The sequence below is a fragment of the Panthera onca genome, chromosome E2, assembly GCF_046562875.1.
Source record: "Panthera onca isolate mPanOnc1 chromosome E2, mPanOnc1 haplotype 2, whole genome shotgun sequence".
Lineage (NCBI taxonomy): Eukaryota > Metazoa > Chordata > Mammalia > Carnivora > Felidae > Panthera > Panthera onca.
Window position 1 is genome coordinate 55142159 of NC_138353.1, and position 19770 is coordinate 55161928.

At 42.1% G+C, this 19770-nt stretch overlaps 1 protein-coding gene across 1 annotated transcript in view; it reads left to right on the plus strand.

Moving 5' to 3' along the window:
- Nucleotides 1-19321, plus strand: part of HSD17B2 (hydroxysteroid 17-beta dehydrogenase 2) — a 90524-nt gene extending 71203 nt beyond the window's left edge. Inside the window, exons 4-5 of the mRNA XM_060650039.2 lie at nt 6511-6648; nt 18878-19321. Of these exons, the coding sequence (XP_060506022.1) occupies nt 6511-6648; nt 18878-19221 (482 nt within the window). The 3' untranslated portion in view covers nt 19222-19321. The remainder of the gene's footprint in view (nt 1-6510; nt 6649-18877) is intronic.
- Nucleotides 19322-19770: the final 449 nt, after the last annotated feature.

The window sequence follows — 19770 nt, forward strand, 5'->3', positions numbered from 1 at the left end:
GCCTCCAGTATCTTAAGAGTCCTCTTTATCATATGAAATTCCTTTTGGAAACCTCCCTTTTCCTTTATGCCCCCCTGCCCAGCTCCATAGTATATAATCAGTCACTCTTCACAACCCCAGTGTAGCTCTTTCTGCCTGCCCATAGCTCCTGTCTCCATGCTTTAATAAAATCACCTTTTTGCACCAAAGACATCTCAAGAATTCTTTCTTGGCCTTCTGCTCAGGACCCCCACCAGCACTCCAAAACCACATCACAAGTACTGTGGGAGATCCTGAAACAGGTGCACTTACTAATCTATGAAACACCAAACAAATGGAGCCTTTTGGGCTGTTGAGATAATTGTGAAAACCTTGAGTAGCACTCTTGTATGGAGCTCACTTTGTGCCCGGCACTATTCTAATATATTGATATAGTCAACCTTCACAACAGCTCTATGATACATATACTATCATTATTATTAATTTACAGATTAAAAGACAGAGGTACATAAACATAAAGGGTGCTTGCGTGGTTCAGTTGGGTCGAACTTTCAGTTTCTGCTCAGGTCATCATCTCGCAGTTTAGTAAGCTTGAGCCCTGCATCGAATTCTGTGCAGACAGTATGGACCATGCTTGGGATTCTCTCTCTCCCTCTCTCTCTGCCCCTTCTGTAGTCAAGCTGTTTCTGTATCTCTCAAAATAAATAAATAAACTTTAAAATTAAAAAAAAAAAGAGGTAAATAAACATAAAATTTTATGTACCTAATTTTAATAGATTTTACTAATCAATGACAGAGCTGGGATTTGAACCTAGGCAGTGTTGGCTCAAAGATCAGCTCTTCACCGCTCCCCTCTGCTAACTGGCCTCGAAGCTGGCCAAGCTCCCCTCATCTATAAAATTGTGGAGAAGTGAGGATGGTCTAGCCCTGCAAACTGGGTTGCAAACTAGAACAAGTTGCTTTAACTGACCTTTCTCGCCAGTAAATGGAAACGTTGGATCTGGAATTCTTAAAATTTTGTGAAACTAGAAATCACTTTTAAAAAGCATCAGCCGGTTATCTGAAGCAAGACAGGAACCTAAGTTTAATGTTTGATGCCAGATGCTGGATGGAAATTTCATCACTTAAGCCTTAGGATTCTTTCTTTCTTTCTTTTTTTCTTTTTCTTTCTTTCTTTCTTTCTTTCTTTCTTTCTTTCTTTCTTTCTTTCTTTCTTTCTTTCTTTCAATTTTTCTTTAAAATTTATTTATTTTAGAGAGACAGAGAGAGACTGAGCATAAGCAGGGGAGGGCCAAAGGGGGGGGTGGAGACACAGAATACGAAGCAGGCTCCAGGCTCTGAGCTGTCAGCACAGGGCCCGACGCGGGGCTCAAATCCACAGACCATGAGATCATGACCTGCCCGAAGTCGGAAGCTTAACCAATTGAGCCACTCAGGTGCCCGTATTTATTTGTTTTTAATGTTCATTTACTATATTTTGAGAGAGAGAGAGAGAGAGTATGAGTGGGGGAGAAGCAGAGAGAGAGAAAGGAGGAGAGAGAGAGAAAGAATTCCAAACAGGCTTCATGCTCAGTCCGACTTGGGCCTCGATCTCACAACTGTGAGACTGTGACCTGAACGGAAATCAAGAGTCAGATGCTTAACCAACTGAGCCATACAGCTGCCCAGGATAAGTGACAGGGATGAACTTCACAGTAGCTAAAACAGAAGAGGGAAAAGGAATTTATTAGTTTACCAACTGACTAGATAGAACTAAGTTCTAAGATGGGATCATCCTAACCCTCCCCCATCTCCACTCCTTATTTCCCTCAACACCCCCACTTCCAACTCCTGCTCCCCCCCTTCTTGCTCTGGTTTCCTTTGCTTACCTTCTCTGATGTGGTAGCAAAAGTGGCCTGGGGGTTCAAGTTTTCTACCATTGCATACTTACGTAGCCAGGAATAAACAATAAGGCCATCTCCCTTCTGCCATCTACATCAGGACTCTGGCTCAACTGAGGTCACATGCTCAGCCCCAACCCAATCTCCAAGTCCAGGGAATGGGGTATTGGGACTGCCCAGTCTGCCCCTTTCAATAAGAAGGACAAAACCATTGATCGATAGCCTTCCTACAAAAGCAGGGAGGTAAGGATGAGTATTTCCCAAAAGGGAATTATGTGATCCAGACCAAAGCTTTAATAATCATGTAAGAATAAGGACGATAATTGGCATGAACTATTCTAGGTATCTCTACCTCAATGCCTATGCTCTCCCCATCTCCCCACTTCCCAGTTTTTTTGAGATATAATTGACATATAACATTGTACTAGTTTAAGGTGCACAATATCCTGATCTGATACATGTATATATTGCAAAATGATTACCACAAAAGGTTAGTTACCATCCATCACCTCACAGAGATACCATTTTTTTTCTTGTGATAAGAACTTTCAAGATTTACTCTCTTAGCAAATTTTCAAATATACAATACACTATCATTAACTGTCGTCACTATGCTGTACATTACATCCCTGGAACTTATTTATGTTGTAACTAGAAGTTTGTACATTTTGACTGCCTTCACCCATTTCACCCCCACCCTCCACCTCTGGTAACCACCAACCTGTTCCCTATATCTATGAGTCTGGTTTTTGTAGATTCTACCTAAAAGGGAGATTACATACTATCTCTTTTTTCTTTCTGATTTATTTCACTTAGCATAATGCCCTCAAAGCCCTCAAGATCCTCAAGGTCTATCCATGTTGTTGCAAATGGCAGGATTTCCTTCCTTTTTAATGGTTGAATAATATTCTATTGCACATATGTACTACGTTTTCTTTATCCATTCATCCTTCAATGGACACCTAGATTGTTTCCATGTCTTGGGCATTGTAAATAATGCTACAATAAACACAGGGGTGCAGATGCTGTGCTCTTTTTTAATTGAAATTTTTATGGAGATTATCATAGATTTAGCCAAAGTTTTAAGAAGGAATAGAGAGAGATCTTATGTACCTTTGACCTGGGTATATATGGTTAAATTTTTCGTAACTATAGTACAACATTATAAGTAGTATACTGATAATGATAACTTACCAGTTTTATGCAGATTTGCCCAATTATATCTGTACTTATATGTATTCATTTCCATACATTTTATCATCTCATTTTCCTTTTTTTAAAATGTGTTTTTAAATTTATTGTTGAAAGTGAGAGAGAGACAGACAGACAGAACGTGATTGGGGGAGAGGCAGAGACAGAGGGAGACACAGAATCTGAAGCGGGCTCCAAGCTGTCAGTACAAACACCAACACAGGACTCGAACCCATGAACTGCAAGATCATGACCTGAGCTGAAGTTGGATGCTTAACCGACGGAGCCACCCAGGCACCCCTCATTTTCCTTTTAATTGCATTGTATGACTTTCACATCATGGGTAGACAATCAAATTCAAGGCATGGTTTCATTAAATGACTAGAAATGGCCAATGTCTCTACTGAGATTGCTCTTTAACAAACCAGATCACGGTCATCGCAGTCATGTTTTCCCTGTGGGCAGAAATGAGCTCAGTGTTTTATAGTGGTCTGGGAAGAGGTAGCTGAAAACCTATCAGACAACAGTTTGTTCTACCTACTACATATCATAAGGTGATGACTTAAGTATCTCTTAATAAATGATCTTCAATAAATGTTAGATGTGAGCATGAGCCATATTTTGTGGTCTCTGATACACTGAAAACTTTAACTTTTGGATAGAGGTAGGAATCAGGCCAAGAGGACTCAGGGCTAGGAAGATATTCTCCCATGGATGGAACAGGCCTGACCAGAGGAATAAGAGACTTTGGCAGGGAAGAGGAATCATTTGCAAAGTTCTGAAGTCAGAAGAACAAAGACAAGCACATGTGGAAAACTGGACCCATGTTTGGTTTGGTGAGAAATCACCAAAGGCTGGGAAAGCTGGTAGGACAGGGATGCCTGGAAAGGTAAGAGCAGGAAACGATGGAGGTCCTCCACCCATCCATAGATAGTTGTGCAAGTGTCCTGGGGGATTTAGGCAGAGAAAAATACCCATGAAGTCATCTTTGACATTTGCTGACATGTCTATGGTCTCTGGAAGCCAGGTGGTGGTGTTTTCCTCCTCCCTCCATTCCTTCCTTCTTTCCTTCTTTCCTTCCTTCCTTCTTTCCTCCCTCCCTTCCTTCCTCCCTTCCTCCCTTCCTCCCTCCCTCCCTTCCTTCCTTCCTTCCTTCCTTCCTTCCTTCCTTCCTTCCTTCCTTCTTCCTTCCTTCCTTCCTCCTCCATCCCTTGCTTCCTTCTTTCCTCCCTCCCTTCCTTCCTTCCTTCCTTCCTTCCTTCCTTCCTTCATTCCTTCTTCCTTCCTTCCTTCCTTCCTTCCTTCCTTCCTTCCTTCCTTCCTTTCTCCTTCCCTCCCTCCCTCTTTCCCTTCCCTACCCTTAAAAAATTGAGATATAATTGACATACAACAAACCGTTCATATTTAAAGTACATAATTTGATAAATTTAGACATATGTATGCACCCAGGAAACCATCACCACAATCAAGATGGTAAACATGTCCTTCATCCCCGAAAGTTTCCATGTCCCCCTTTCTAATCCTTCCCCCACCTGCTGCAGGTCACCACTGATCTATCTGTATCACTATAGATTGGTTTGCATTTTCTAGAATTTTAAATATATGAATCATACAGCACGCACTGGTTTTTGTCTGGCTCTTTCATTCACCATAATTATTTTGAGACTCAACCATGCTGTTGTGTCTATCAACATTCCATTTTTAAGACTTTATTTTTGGGGTGCTTGGGTGACTCATGTGGTTAAACGTCCAACTCTCCATTTCGGATCAGGTCATCATCTCAGCGTTGTGAAATTGAGACCCACGCTCAATGTGGAACCTGCTTAATATTCTCTCCCTCTCTTTCTCTCTGTCTCTCTCTCTCCCTCTGCCCCTCCCCACTCTCTCTATTTGAAAAACAGTACTTTTAAGTAATCTCTACACCCAACACGGGGCTCAAACTCACAACCCTGAGATCAATAGCCCCATTCTCCACTGACTGAGCCAGCCAAGCACCTCTCAAGTTCATTCCTTTTAAGGCACTTAAAAAAAATTGTTTAAATGTTAATTTATTTTTGAGAGAGAGTGGGGAAGGGGGTGGGGGAGAGAGAGGGAGAGAGAGAGAATCCCAAGCATGCTCCACACCCATGAACTGTGAGATCATGACCTGAGTCGAAATCAAGAGTCAGATGCTTAACTGACTGGGCCACCCAGGCGCCCCCCTCGCAATGAACCCTGTAATGGCTGAGTGGTATTCCACTGTGTGGCTACATCCGAGCTTGCTTAGCCATTTGTCCAGGGCTTGCTTTATTGACCAGGGAAACCTTTGCCAAAGCTGAGAGCCCTAATGTCCAGCCACCCTGGGTTCCCCATGAGGTCCCCTCAGTGCTATGCTCACTCACCGTCTTCACCCCTTCCCACTCTCAGCGTCCTCCAGGTAACGAATGCCAGGAACACATCTGCATTCCTTTTCCAAGGCTGCTGTAACAATTGCAGATGGCTTACAACCAAAGGAACTTGTTCTGCCACGTTCTGGAGCCCAGAAGTCTGAAAGGAAGGTGTTGGCGGGGCCTCCTCCCTCTGAAGGCTCTAGGGGAGGATGCCTTTGTGACTCTCCTAGCTTGTGGGGGCTCCAGGCATTCCTTGGCTTGTGGCCGTATCACTTCAATCTCCGCCTCCATCTCCACATGGTCTGCTCCCCTGTTTTCCTGTGTCTCCTCCTTTTCTGTCTCTTACAAGAAAAGCTATTCTTGAATTTAGGGCCTATCCTGATCCAGGATGGTCTCGTTTTGAGATCTGCACTTTAATTACACCTGCAGAGACCTTTATTCCAATTAGGGTCACTCCACTTCTCTGGCTTCCTTTCCTTCTGCTTTCCATAGCTCCTCCTGAACATCGGGTCCGATGATAGACCCAGTTTCAGGCTGTTTTCCCCAGCTTCTGAGCTAAGTGTGATCAGGTGCCATGAAGAGCATCTACCCAGCCCTAGAGTAAGCCCTTTCTCACTCCCTCATACAGAAATGTCCCATTGTTCCCCATGGTGTGCATTACCCTTTGTTGTGACAAGTATTAGACCCACTTTGTTCAACTACAGGTGCTGGAATGGGCTGACCAGTGCCCCTTCCCCAGGTATGTCCACCTGGAACCTCAGAATGGAGGTTGGCCAACCTGGAAGGTCAGAGGCTGGGACAGATCCTCTTTAACCCACCTGAATCACATTTAGCTTAGACGTTGGGACAGACTACCCTTTATATGGCTTGTCATTGGACTGTGATGGAGCAGCCAGGGAAGCAGAAGCAAAGGAAGCCAGAGGGCAGTTGTGACCAAGAATATGCACTCATCTGGGTACAGAGGGCCCTTGTCTGCTGTGGCCACCACACATACAGGTTCCTGGCATGCAGTAGGTCCTGTTTAAATACTTAGTGGATGAACAGATAAGAACCTCAGACCTAATTTTTTTTCTTTCTCATTACTCCTGCAGGAGGGGTCCCAATAGAGAAGCTGGCAGCCTATAGCTCATCCAAGGCAGCTCTGACCATGTTTTCAGCAGTCATGAGACAAGAGCTTTCCAAATGGGGAGTTAAAGTCTCTGTCATCCAGCCTGGAGGCTTCAAAACAAGTAAGTGTCTCAGTTCAGGGGCCCCTCAGCGTTCATCCGGGACAGGATTCTGAGGGTCCTTTGTTCTGACAGAGCTCAAACCAAACTCCTCAGTGGTTGGCCAAAGAGGAGTTGGGATAGATGGGCCTCTTTTAATAATAAAAGGGCAGGGGCGCCTGGGTGGCTCAGTCTGTTAAGTGACCGACTTCGGCTCAGGGCATGATCTCACGGTCTGTGAGTTCGAGCCCCGCGTCGGGCTCTGTGCTGACAGCTCAGAGCCTGGAGCCCGTTTCAGATTCTGTGTCTCCCTCTCTCTCTGACCCTCCCCCATTCATGCTCTGTCTCTCTCTGTCTCAAAAATAAATAAACGTTAAAAAAAAATAAAAAAATAATAATAATAAAAGGGCAGGGTGCCCGGGGGGAGGGGGGGGCTCAGTCGGTTGGGTTTCTGACTTTGGCTCAGGTCATGGTCTCATAATTCGTGAGTTCAAGCCCCCGCATTGGGCTCTGTGCTGACAGCTCAGAGCCTGGGGCCTGCTTCAGAGTCTGTGTCTTTCTCCCCCATTCACACTCTGTCACTCTCTGTCTCAAAAATAAAAATAAACATTAAAAAAAATAATAAAAGGGCAAGTGCCAGGTTCTTCAGCGTACAGTTGTTCCCCTGCATCAGTTCCACAAAGGAATTTAGTTTTGATGTCATATAGTTTTCTTTTTTTAAAATTTTTAAATGTTTTTATTCATTTTTGAGAGAGAGAGAGAGAGAGAGAGACAGAGCATGAGTGGGGGAGGGGCAGAGAGAGAGGGAGAACAGAATCGGAAGCAGACTCCAGGCTCTGAGCCATCAGCACAGACCCCGACGCAGGGCTTGAACTCATGGACCACAAGAACATGACCTGAGCTGACATCAGGTGCTTAATTGACTGAGCCCCCCAGGAGCCCCTTTAAAGATTTTATTTCTAAATGATCTCTACACCCAATGCGGGGCTCAAACTTTCAACCTCTGAGACCAAGAGTTACATGCTGTACAGACTGAGCCAGCCCGGTGCTCCTTATTTTTATTTTTAAAATTAATTCATTTTTTTAAGATTAAAAAAAAATTTTTTAAGTAATCTCGACACCCAATGTGGGGCTCAAACTCACAACCCTGAGCCCAAGAGTCGCATGCTCCACTGACTGAGCCAACCACGCACCCCACCCCACACTCATTTTTTTTAATTGAGAAATATATACACACAGAGTTTAACAAATTACTTTAAAAACTCATGCACTTAACAGCCAGATCAAAAAATAAAGCATTGCCAGCGCCCAGAAGTGCCCATGTGATCTCCGTCCAGTCCTAGTCTTCCCCATCCTCAACATATAATCACTTTCTTATTTTTTGTAGCAATTGTTCATTTGCTTCTCTTTGCAGTGTTACATACATGCATGCATCACAAACAATAGGATTTGGCTTTACTGGTTATGGAACTTTGAATGGAATCAGCATGTATGTATTCTCGTGTCTGCTTTTCTCACTCAACATTGCTTTCACGGTTCATCTGCGTGGTTTGTACCTGCAGCTCACTCATTTTCAGTACTCTGTGAACATGCCACGATTTTTCTATCACTGACGGGATATTTGGGTCACCTTGGGACAATTATGAACAATTCAGCTATGAACCCTTTGGCACGTGACACTTTCGGTGCTGTACATGTATGTGATTTTTCCAGGGTCACATTCCCAGGAGTGGAATGACTAGTTCATGGGGTTTAATCGTCTTCAGCTTTCGTGGATAATACAAAACCATTTTTAAAAATATTATTCCAGGGGTGCCTGGCTCAGTTGGTTGAGGATCCAACTCTTGTTTTCAGCTCAGGTTCATGATCTCAGGGTCATGAGATCAAGCCCCATGTTGGGCTCTGCACTGAGCACGGAGCCTGCTTAAGATTCTCTCTCTGTCTCTTTCTCTCTCTCTTGCTCTCTCTCTCTCTCTCTGCCTCTCTCCCCTGCTCATGCTCTCTAAAACAAACAAACAAAACAACAAACAACAATAATAATAGTAATAAAATAAAATAAATATTAAAAAAATATTGTTCTAGAGGCACCTGACTAGCTCATTCAGAAGAGTATGTGACTTTTGATCTCGGGGTCTTGAGTTTGAGTCCCATGTTGGGTGTAGAGATTACTTAAATAAACAAAACTTTAAAAATTTTTTAAAAAATATTGTTCCAATTTATACTCCTGTCCTTCCCATATAGGTCCTAATCTGTATGACAGCCCTGAGCGGTATGCTTAATTGACATCATTTGGCAGGTGTGTGGGGTGGGTGATAAATACATGTGGGTATGCGACACACTTTGGTGATTGGCAATCTGAAAGCAGATCTCTAGGTGCAGTGCTCAGTCCTCTCTTTCTATGAGGCTGCCCTCAGTCTAAAGGTGATCCTGATGGGCTCTCTCAAGGCAAGAGGCCAGACAGTGGAAGGCTGAGGACTCAAGTTTGGAGAAGGATGCTCAAAGCTGGGGTGGGGTGGAGGGTGGGGGGCACAAGAAGAGGAATCTTCAGAGAGAAAAAGAGCTTCTGAAGACATTCAAGGAGACATACCATATTTTTTAGTTCCTGCAATAGAAATAGCTAAGATTCCATGACTAGCAGGTTTTAAGCACTTTACATACACAATTTCACTTAATCCTCACCTAGGAGGTAGGCATTGTAATGATGTGGTTTGAAGTGTTGGGGTTCAGAACCAAAGGTCATGAAAGAATTCTGAAAAAGAAAGTTTTCATTGCAAAAAGGTGGTCTTATTAAAGCACGGGATCTGTGGGCAGAAAGAGCTGTCTCGGGTTGTGAGGAATGACTGATTATATACTTCGAAGTTAGGGAGGTAAGGACAAAGGAAGTATCCAAAAGGATTTTCATTTGTTAAAGACTTATAGGATCCTGGAGATCTGACTATCGTCAAGCTAAGGTTGCTTTTGGCTTCTAGCCAAGTATTAACATTAAGATGGAGACTTCCAGGAGGAATGGGATACTCTGCCTGCCTAAAGTATTTTATTTGTCAATGGGCTGCAGGTTAGAAGGCAACTTAATTTTATGTACATTTCTTTTGCCTTGTTTTCCACATCATTCCCCCCTGAACAATTTTGACCCTTAAATCTTTAAGGTTGTTGAGGGTGGAAGGTCTTACCTTCTGTAACTTCTTCCTGCTGAGTAGGGGCATAGAGATGTCCCTTCCTATGGGTCAACATTGGTCAGGTGGAGAATTTCTATATAGGAGTTACCAAAGGCCAAGGTAGCCAATCCAAGGTAGACAACATATATAAACCTCCTTGAGTAGAAAGGATCATTTATCAGCTGGAAGTTACGTCCGTGAAGGAGTCTTGGCACCAGGCAGGGAGACATCAGAGAAGACAAGAAAATAAGGTTAATATTATTTGGAGAAAGGGAAGCCTGAATAAAAGGCTTTTGATAGTTGCCCAAAATGTTCCTCTAGTCCAGGAGTTTAACCAATCACTAAAGGAAAGAGACCGATAGTTTAATGTGCCAATTTGAGTATTTATAGCTTTTAGCAATCCTGCTACATGCTTGTGATATCTGGAATATATGTACAACATTCTGTTTTTATGATAGCACATGTTCCAGCCTGTGCAGTAGTTAAAATATCTAATGCCATTTGGAGAGTCATTTACGGCCTTAATTGTGTAGCAAGTGGCATTAGCCATCACCTGCTGTTTTGTTTAGCAAGCAGTCAGGTAATTAATAAGAGGCACCTTTATGGAAACAAAAGAAAAATATAAGTTAATGGGTAGAGCAAATTATAAACCCAGTGTCTGAGTCCTGAGTGCTGCCAGGGAGAAGATTTTTAGATGTCAAGCTCTAAACATCCTCAGATAGAGTGGAAACAGGTGGCTGAATAGTATGGGTTTTTCTGGTTTGTAATTCAAATGTCTCTGCTGATCCTTTTGAATGGCCCATATAAATGGGGGAAAGGAAAATGAGAAAGAAATGTACAACCATCATTTTCATTTAAAGAGAAGTCTGAAGTCTTCCACAGGTTCACAAGAATAAGAAGGCACCCTTAGCTGGCACACTGGATTCCTATGAGGAATGTAGAGGGTTGTTGTTGTTGTTGTTTATTTTATTTTAGAGAGAGAGCACAAATTGGGGAGAGAGGCAGAGGGAGAAAGATGGAGTCTTGAGCAGGCTTCATGCTCAACTTAGAGCCTGATGTGGGACATGATCCCTTGACCCCGGAATCATGATATGAACCGAAATCAAGAGTTGGATGTTCAACCAACTGGCTGAGCCACCCAAATGCCCCAGGCAGATACAGATTTAATTTTTGAGTCCACGAGGAATGTCCTTCTAATTTTATGGCTGTGGGAGTATGACCCAGTAGGGGCCTTTTCATTTCAGAATTAAATCTCCTGCTGTATTAGACTTTCAATTCTTTAAATAAACCTTGTCTCCTGGGTTTATATGTGGGTTGCTAGTAACTGTCGGATCAGGTTTAGGGAGGATATAGTTTGCATATTCATTTAAAGAGATTTATGAATTAAAACCTGGCCTCAAGTAAATAATTTCAATTTTTTTTAACATTTATTTATTTTTGAGAGACATAGAGACAGAGCACAAGTGGGAGAGGGGCAGAGAGAGGGAAACACAGAATCCAAAGCAGGCTCTAGGCTCTGAGCTGTCAGCACAGAGCCTGACAAGGGGCTTGAACCCACGAAAAGTGAATAATTTAATAAAACACTATAGTCTTTACCTACTGGTAAGTACCTATAGTGAGAAAAGGCTTTTCATATACAATGGTTGGGGAAATCCATCCCATTTTCCAGTTGTTCAAATAATTGTATGCCCGTGGGTCTTGTTATTATCCCCACAGAATAACAAGCAAGATGGTCCTATACATGGGCTATTTCTCTGAAGTTTACCTCCAGTTGTCCAGCAGCAGTTTTTAGGGCTTTTAGGGAAAAAGCAGTTTTAGTTTTTAATGACTTTAAATCAAGAGAATGGAAGAAGATTGGAAACCTAACTCAGGGAGAGTCTTAGCCAAATATTTGAGGAAACCAGAAGAATTCAGCATCTAGTCTAGTTTATAATAAGTAGATTAAAATTTAATATCTACGAAGATGTGTTATTGAAACCTAATTTTTCTCTGTAATTGCCCTCATTTCCAGAGATAGCCAAATAACTACTAATTCATTTGTAAAAACAAATCCAATTTTAACAAACTCGGCCTAATTACTTATACAAGCTCAGCAAGGATAGTGATTGATCCTATGGATCTTTTAAAATCTGCTTTGTTGGAACATTTTATAAGGAATCTCTAGATTTGAACTTTTGTAACCTCTCTAGGCCAGAAGCCAAGCCAAGTACTTGCCATCAGACATGCCTGCAATACCTGTAGATTTGGGTGAATTCCTCTTCATGAGGTCCCCATGCCAGGGGAAGTGACATTCTTTCCTCACGTGGTAAGGCTGCTGGGAACTCTGTAAGCAAGGCATCAGGCCAACATTTCCAAGGGGCTTTCTTTCGCCACGTTTCATAAAGTCAACCCTAGTTCCTTAAAGCTGTCGGGTCATATCTGTCTATGCATGTCTCTTAAATAGGACATTCCAGCCAAAGCCTTGGGAAAATAACCAATATTTCTAATGGTGTCCTGTTACAAGGAGAACATAGTCTTATTGAACTTCTGCAAATAACTGTAGTTGCCATGAAGGAAAGAACCCTCACTGAGAGTTTTCGAATTTCAGAGGGTACAGGTAGGGAGAAAAGTTAAATGCTTTAATTTGTTCACCAATGAATACTTTATCACACTTCTGAAAGTCATAGATATCTTAAGAGAAAACTTCCTTAATCTGGGAGAGCAAACATTAGAGAGCCGGCAATGTTTCAAACAAGAGTCACAAAAACTAACAACTATCATCATCTTCCTTAATTTACTTAAAGTTACTAATTCTTGTTCAGTTTGAATGCAACCTTTTAGTTAGTTCTCGAAATTCTTACCAATTTTAGTTTTATGATTTTAAAGATATCAAAAACCTGTATTTGTCAAAAGCCCTTTCTATGAGTCTCCTTGAAGATGAAACATGTTTTGCAAGAGATTAAGAACAAGAACTATAAATGAAAAAAGACTCAACAATCGCCATGGTTAAAGATTTGATTAGAGTTCATTACAGCTGGCAAGGAAATCCAGTTATTTCTGTGACACAGAACTCTTCAATAATTAGAATATTAAGTAATAGTCTTATACCAGAACATATTAAAACATGTTAAAACTTTAGGAATTTCATCTCTGGAATAGTTATAGCATTTACCCAAACAATACCTAAGGCTTATTATTTGTTTAACAATGCTTCCAGAGTCACTTAACATACCAAATAAAAAGGCCTAATTAGTCAAAAAGATTTCATTGACAGTTTAAATACTGGGAAGTGTGTTAAAAAACCTCAGAAAGTTATAAAGCACATGCCTAAATAAGACCACAGGTCATTACAAAATTTAACACTTAATTATTAAAAAAACTTTTTTAATGTTTATTTACTTTTGAGAGAGAGACAGAGTGCAAATGTGGGAGAGGAAGAGAGTGAAGGAGACATAGAATCCGAAGTAGGCTCCAGGCTCTGAGCGGTCAGCACGGAGCTTGATGTGGGGCCCAAACTCACGGACTGTGAGATCATTACCTGAGCCAAAGTTGGACACTTAACCGACTGAGCCACCCAAGCACCCCAAAACTTAATTATTTATTTAACCAAGGTGGCAATACGAGATTCCAAAGGCAAAAGTGTCTGGTTATATAGTTGTTAGCAAAACTCAGCTCCTATAGTATTGAGAAGTTTTAACTGTGTAATCAAAGACCTGATAAAGACAAAACATAAAAGTTTTGATTTTCTGGACAGACAGAAGAGAAAAAAATAAAAACATGTTGTTTACATTTTCTTATCAAGAGCAGATCAACAATCCAAGAAAACTTTGTCTTTTGAACAAAGAGAAAAGAAGAATTTCAACCTTATACCTGTATACTTTTAAAATCCATTAATTTCAACCTGAGTCCTGACCACATATAAAATTCCTTTGCAAAGATTTCCCTCCATAAACCTTCTACAGTAACTTTTAAAATTCATAGTTGCTTCCCTTATTTCCATCAGTCTCAAAGACATTTAGCAGAAGAATTTTAACTCTTAGAAGCCCAAGTCTCCAGCGAAAACTAAGTAGTAACCAATTGTGAACTGTTACACCAGAATTCTTTAGATGGCAAATTTATGAATCTATTAAGCACAAGACATGTTTTCTGACAGACCCAAATATTCTTAGTTTCTCTGCAATAGGAAGCCAAGAGCACAAACCTATTTTTAGTAATCAGTTCTTCAGCACTCCGTCCTATTTGGAAAAGCTTAGATGTCCAATGAATTCCATCCCATTTTATCATCCCAGCAAAACTTTATAAAGTTTCAGGTTACTAATGACTTTGAAAGCTATCTTAACAATTACCCCAGAAAACTTGGAGACAGACAAAATTAACCATCATTTTAAGTCATCTTTTTGCTGACAAATGGCAACAGAGATAACACGAGCTTATTTGACCTTCAGTAAACCTAGGTAGCATTAAAAGTTTCAATTAGTTTCAATACTGAATTATGTTCCCCCTGAGTCCACTTAAAAGTCAATCAATTTGTTCCCCATTGTTAATTTTTACCTGGGACACAGGTGGAGAAATCCGAAGTGGGCAGTGTAAGTCCAATGGGGGGTCTCTGCCCTCCTTGACAGCGAGGGGAGGAGGAGGAACCAATGGCGCTGGAGGCGCCCGGGATGCTACTGGAGCCAGTCGTGAAGGCTGTGCATGGAGGTGGTGCAGAAACAGGAGGAGGGGGAGGGGAAGGCAGAAGAGCCTTCCACTAAAGTGGAGGTCGGCAGTCCACGTCAGGCCAGAGAAGACAGGGAACTTCCTTGAAATTAAAGGCATTTTGGCAGTTGTTTGGGAATACTCCTTAAAGTCCCCAGCCCAAGATAGACTTACCAGAGACAGTTGGTTCCAATTATAGCCATTAACCTGGGGAATGAAGGAGGGAGAAGCCCCCACATCTATTAGGAGGAGGAACAGAGAGAGAGTCAGTGTTTCTTTTGTCAGGGATGGGCTGTGTTTCCTCCAGCAACCTGGGTTTATTCGGAGGAGGCTTATTAGACAATTATCATCCAGTGTATCAGGAGGGGGTTTACTGGCCAAACACATTCTGCAAGAGGCTCTTAGGCAGGGTCCTCATTTAGGGCGGTGTGGGTCTGGACCTAGGGGTACTTCTATCCATTTCCCCGGTTTCCCACAGGAGAGATCTAACTTAGAGGTCACACTAAGGCCATGCAGTGTTACAGATCAGTCCTTTCTTAAGTTTTGCAATCTGAATTGTTTCCAGGGGGTTAACAGGCATTCCAAAGGAGAGTCCTTGGGAACTGAAGAGAGAAGACCCATTATCAAAAATCCCCTCTGATTCCCAGGTGGCGTCCCACACAGTAAATGTCATAGGTCCCTGTTGTCAAAGCGACCCAAGGTGTCCCTTGAACAAAACTGCTATGATCACCACCCTGCTGTAAAGTCCCCATAGGAAGGACTGCTTCCCCTCTGCTTCCTCATCAAATCCTACACTACAAACAGGTGCCAGTGAATGGACTAAAATACCCTACCTTGCTGTGAAGGCCTTGAAGAACCCACCGTTTTTAACCCATGGAAAACATTAGAAAGGTTTTGACAAGGGGAAATTACCCAATTCTGTAGTTTAAGTAGTTAGTAGAGGACACTGATGGAAAACAGTAGAGATAGAAATTCATCATGGTCTAAGCGACATACCAACACAAGTAATCTTTATAGCCAACTTCTCTAGGAAATGGTCCTAGTTGGGCTTTCATTGAATTGGGTACTGGTTTCAGCTGGCTCTGAGTGGAGTTCTCGCATCCAGAAGAGGCTAGACCAGGGGATCACTTTAGACCAATGAGAGGAAGCTTCACACAGGAGTCTTAAGATCAGCAGCTGTGCTAGTCATTAGGTGGCTGTCCTGTGCCCAAGACAGACAGACAACTTTGTATAAGGACAGGAATAAAGAAAAGGCCTCAAGTTTCTGAGTCTTATTACCGTTCCTGCCTGGGTACTAACTTCCAGCCCAAAGGTAGGCTTCCTCCTCCTGGTAGGGTAGCCTTGGGCTAGAGGATCGCAGCCTGAGCAATCGACATGAAAATGTTCCAATAAGACCATACTCCTTGAAAAGCCCGATAGGAGAGCAAAGGGAGGAGAGAGGAAGGACTCGCCAAGTTTGCCCCGAGGCTCAGAGTCCAGGTGAAAAGACTCAAAGCCCCTCGTCAGGGCCCCAAAATGATGTGGAAAATTGTTGAGGCTCAGAGCTGAAGGTCAAGAAAGAATTCTTGAGACATGTTTGGTGCAAAAAAGGTGGTTTTATTAAAGCACGGGACAGGACCCGTGGGCAAAAAGAGCTGCACTGAGGTTGTGAGGGGAGACCGATTATATACTTGGAAGTTGGGGGAAGTAAAGACAAAGGAAGTTTCCAAAAGGATTTTCATTTGTTAAAGAAGACTTATGGGATCCTGGAGGCCTGGAATTTGCAAGCCAAGGTCGTTTTTTGCCTCTGGCAAAGCATTAACATCAACATTGGGAGTTTCTGGAGGAATAGTATATTTTGCCTGCCTGACGTATTTGTCAATGGGCTGCAGGTTATAAGGAAATTCAATTTTATGTACGTTTCTTTTGCCTTTGTCCCGCACATCAGTAATATTCCCATCTTGTAGGGAGAAAGCTGAGCCTCGGAGAAGTTGGGAAATTTCCCAAGTCACAGAGGTGGTATGAGTCAGAGATGGGATTTTGATCCAAGTGACCTCGACAATTTCATTGTGTATAGCCCCAAAGTGGCAGCTAGTGGGTGTCAAAAGTGGCAGATGAAAGTTGACAAACTTCTGGTGGCTTTGTCGCCAGTAAAGAGAGCCTTGAGGACTCTGCACAGGGTACTCACAAGAATGGTTAGAAAGTCCATGAGGTGTTTAGAGAGGAAGAGGAGAGGAAAAGGAATCCCTCACCTTGGAGAAAGCCGAGACGGGGAGAGGTAGCTGGAGGAACAATAGTTCACACAAACATGTTTTTCAAGACCCAGAAGCCTTGGGAGTAATTGTCAGTGTAATCATTTCTTTAAGTGTGGTATTGTGCTTTCATGAAAAGTAATGAGCAATTGAAATCCTTTTGCATTTTGGTGGGTATAATTGGATTTCACTGGCTTACATTTCACAGTCAGGCTCCCCCACAGACCCAATATCCGATATCCAGGAGTCGCTAAAGCTGGTAAACTAAGGCTCATCCCCATAGCAATCCCAGAGCAATCCCACACTTTGCAGGAGGGAATGTGAGGTGCTGCATCCTTTGTGGAAAGTAATCTGGCAGTAGGTATTAAAATTCAGAATGCATGTGACTTTTGACCACGCAGCCACACTGTGGAGGCTGCCTGCAGACGTAAAACGCTAAAATACAAAAGGATGTGTTATGCAAGACTGTTTATGGCAGTGTCACTGAAATGGTGAAATGTAGGAATGACTGGAAAGTCCTTTGACAGAGAAGTGGTTGCCTAAAAGCTGTTCAATGGGAAATTTCTGCTGCTCTGGTTTAAATCTATAGCCATTGACTTTTGGAGGCAGGTCTGTGATTTATTATTCAGCAAACAAACAAGCAAATCTTTGGAAAACCTGTATAGTATGATCCTTTGGGCATTTTGTTCCTGGTAAAATAAGATTAAACCAAAGCCTTTTTTTTTAAATTAAAAAAAATGTGTATTTATTTTTAAGAGAGAGAGAGAGAGAGAGTGAGAGAGAGAGAGAGAGAGAGAGAGAATGTGAGCGGGGGAAGGGCAGAGAGAGAGGAAGACACAGAATCTGAAGCAGCCTCCAGGCTCCAAGCTGTCAGCACACAGACCCGTGGGGGGCTCGTACTCATGAACTGTGAGATCCTGACCTGAGCCGAAGTCAGACTCTTAACTGACTGAGTCACCCAAGCACCCCCAAAGCCTTTTTTAAAAGTTTATTTATTTCTGACACAGAGAGAAAGAGAGAGATTGATTGATTGATTGATTGAGAGTGCAAGGGAGTAGGGGAGGGACAGAGAGAGAGTGGGAGAGAGAATCCCAAGTAGGCTCTGCATTGTCAGCTCAGAGCCAAACACAGGGCTCAAACTCAAACCGTGAGATCATTACCTGATCTGAAATCAAGAGCTGGACATTCAACTCACTGAGTCCCCCAAGCGGCCCTATGTATGTACATGTTTGTATAAACAAGGAAGGAACGTAGAAAGACACACAAAACTCTAAGTTACCTTAGAAGAGATTAATTTTAAAAACATATACATCTCATTATTTACTTTATTTTACATAATGAACAGGCATTGCTATAATATTAAAGTAAATGTATATATAATTAAATTGTATATAATAAGCACCCATTGTTTCTATATCAAATATGTTTATATATTTAATTACATATAATTTATATGCTAAAATTTAAATGCATAAGTTATATATTGTTTAAAATTATATTTATTAAATAGATAGGATGATAGTTAACATTGTGTATTTAATTTTATACATAGAAGTTGGTATTGCTTCTATATTAAAAAATTATACATAAATGTATATACACATGTTCATACATATTATATATATTGTATACATTATATTTTATATTGTATATAATAATCATGAAAACAGATGTAATAGAATATTTGTGTTAGCACTATTTGTAAGACCCCCAAATTGGAAACAACCCAAACGCCCATCACAGTATAATGGATAATTTGTGGCATATTTACACAATGGAAAACCACAACAATGAGAATGACCACACAATACATGGATGAATCTCAGAACGTAGTGTGATTCCATTTACATAATGTCCAATACCAAGCAAAACTGCTCCATCCTGGTCATTGGGACAGAGGATCCTGGGAAGGGGGTTGGGAGTGGAGGCTCCGAGGCTGGCTTGTTTTCTCTTTCTGCTGGTTACACAGGCTATTCAGCTTGTGGAAACCTAGACATGTGTGTACTTTTCCATATGAATGCTGAAAAGTGTATTACATACCATTATAAAGCTCATTTTTAAAAAAGCCATTTGGGAATGCCTGTCCTTCCCAACGGAAGCCAGTTCACAAGGGCCTGCTTCCCTGGTAGGGTCGGACACGTCTGGTCTGGCCTCCCCAGAATCTGAGCCTCCCTTCTTCTTGCATCACAGGTATCGCGGGCACGAGTGAAATGTGGAACAAGCTGGAGCAGGACATCCTGGACAACCTTACCCCCGAAGTGCTAGAGGACTATGGGCAGGACTATATCCTTGAGCAACGGGATTATCTCAAGTTCATCAGCGGGAGTACCAACACTGATATGTCCCCTGTGCTCCTGGACATCCGGCATGCCGTGTCTGCTAAGAACCCCTTTGCCTTTTACTCTCCAGGGCCAATGGCTTATCCAATGCTCTGCTTTGTTTCATTTAGTCCTACTGGCGTATTTGATTATTTTAGCAAAAAGTTGCATCACTTTAGAGGTGGCATGCCCAAGGCGCTAACTAAGCAGGCCTAACTGAAGAACAAGGCATGTAGGCAAATATGTGAGGAGTGTTAGTCTTGGAATGAAAGGGAAACCTGAACTTCCCATTAAAGTTGTGGTTTCCTACCTTGTATTTCCTGTGAAGTCTGTTGGTTGAATAGGAATTAATGCTGAGAAGGCTGGTGGCTAGAAATGACCCCCATGACGAATGTGAATTGAGTGTCAGCCTGCTCTGCACACATACATTTCAGATATTCTCTCATCTAGTTCTCATTAGAGAACCATGGTAGGTATCTTCACCCCTACTTAACAGGTAAGGGAATGAAGGATCAGAGAAGTTAAGTTGCCCATTCATTGTCACACAGCTAGCAAAAGGCAGTTCAAATTGAAATCCAGGCTGGATCCCACTGCCTGCCAGAAGAGGAAGACAAAGAGATGACAGGAAAAATGAGATAGAGAAGGGAAAAAGAGGAAGAACTGGCAAGGGTCATAGTCAAATGGAGTTTTTCTCGCTGTGAATAGACAGCTTGCCGTAACTACTGTATTCAAGGTACTGGTTCAAGTGTGTAATCAGTGCTCTGT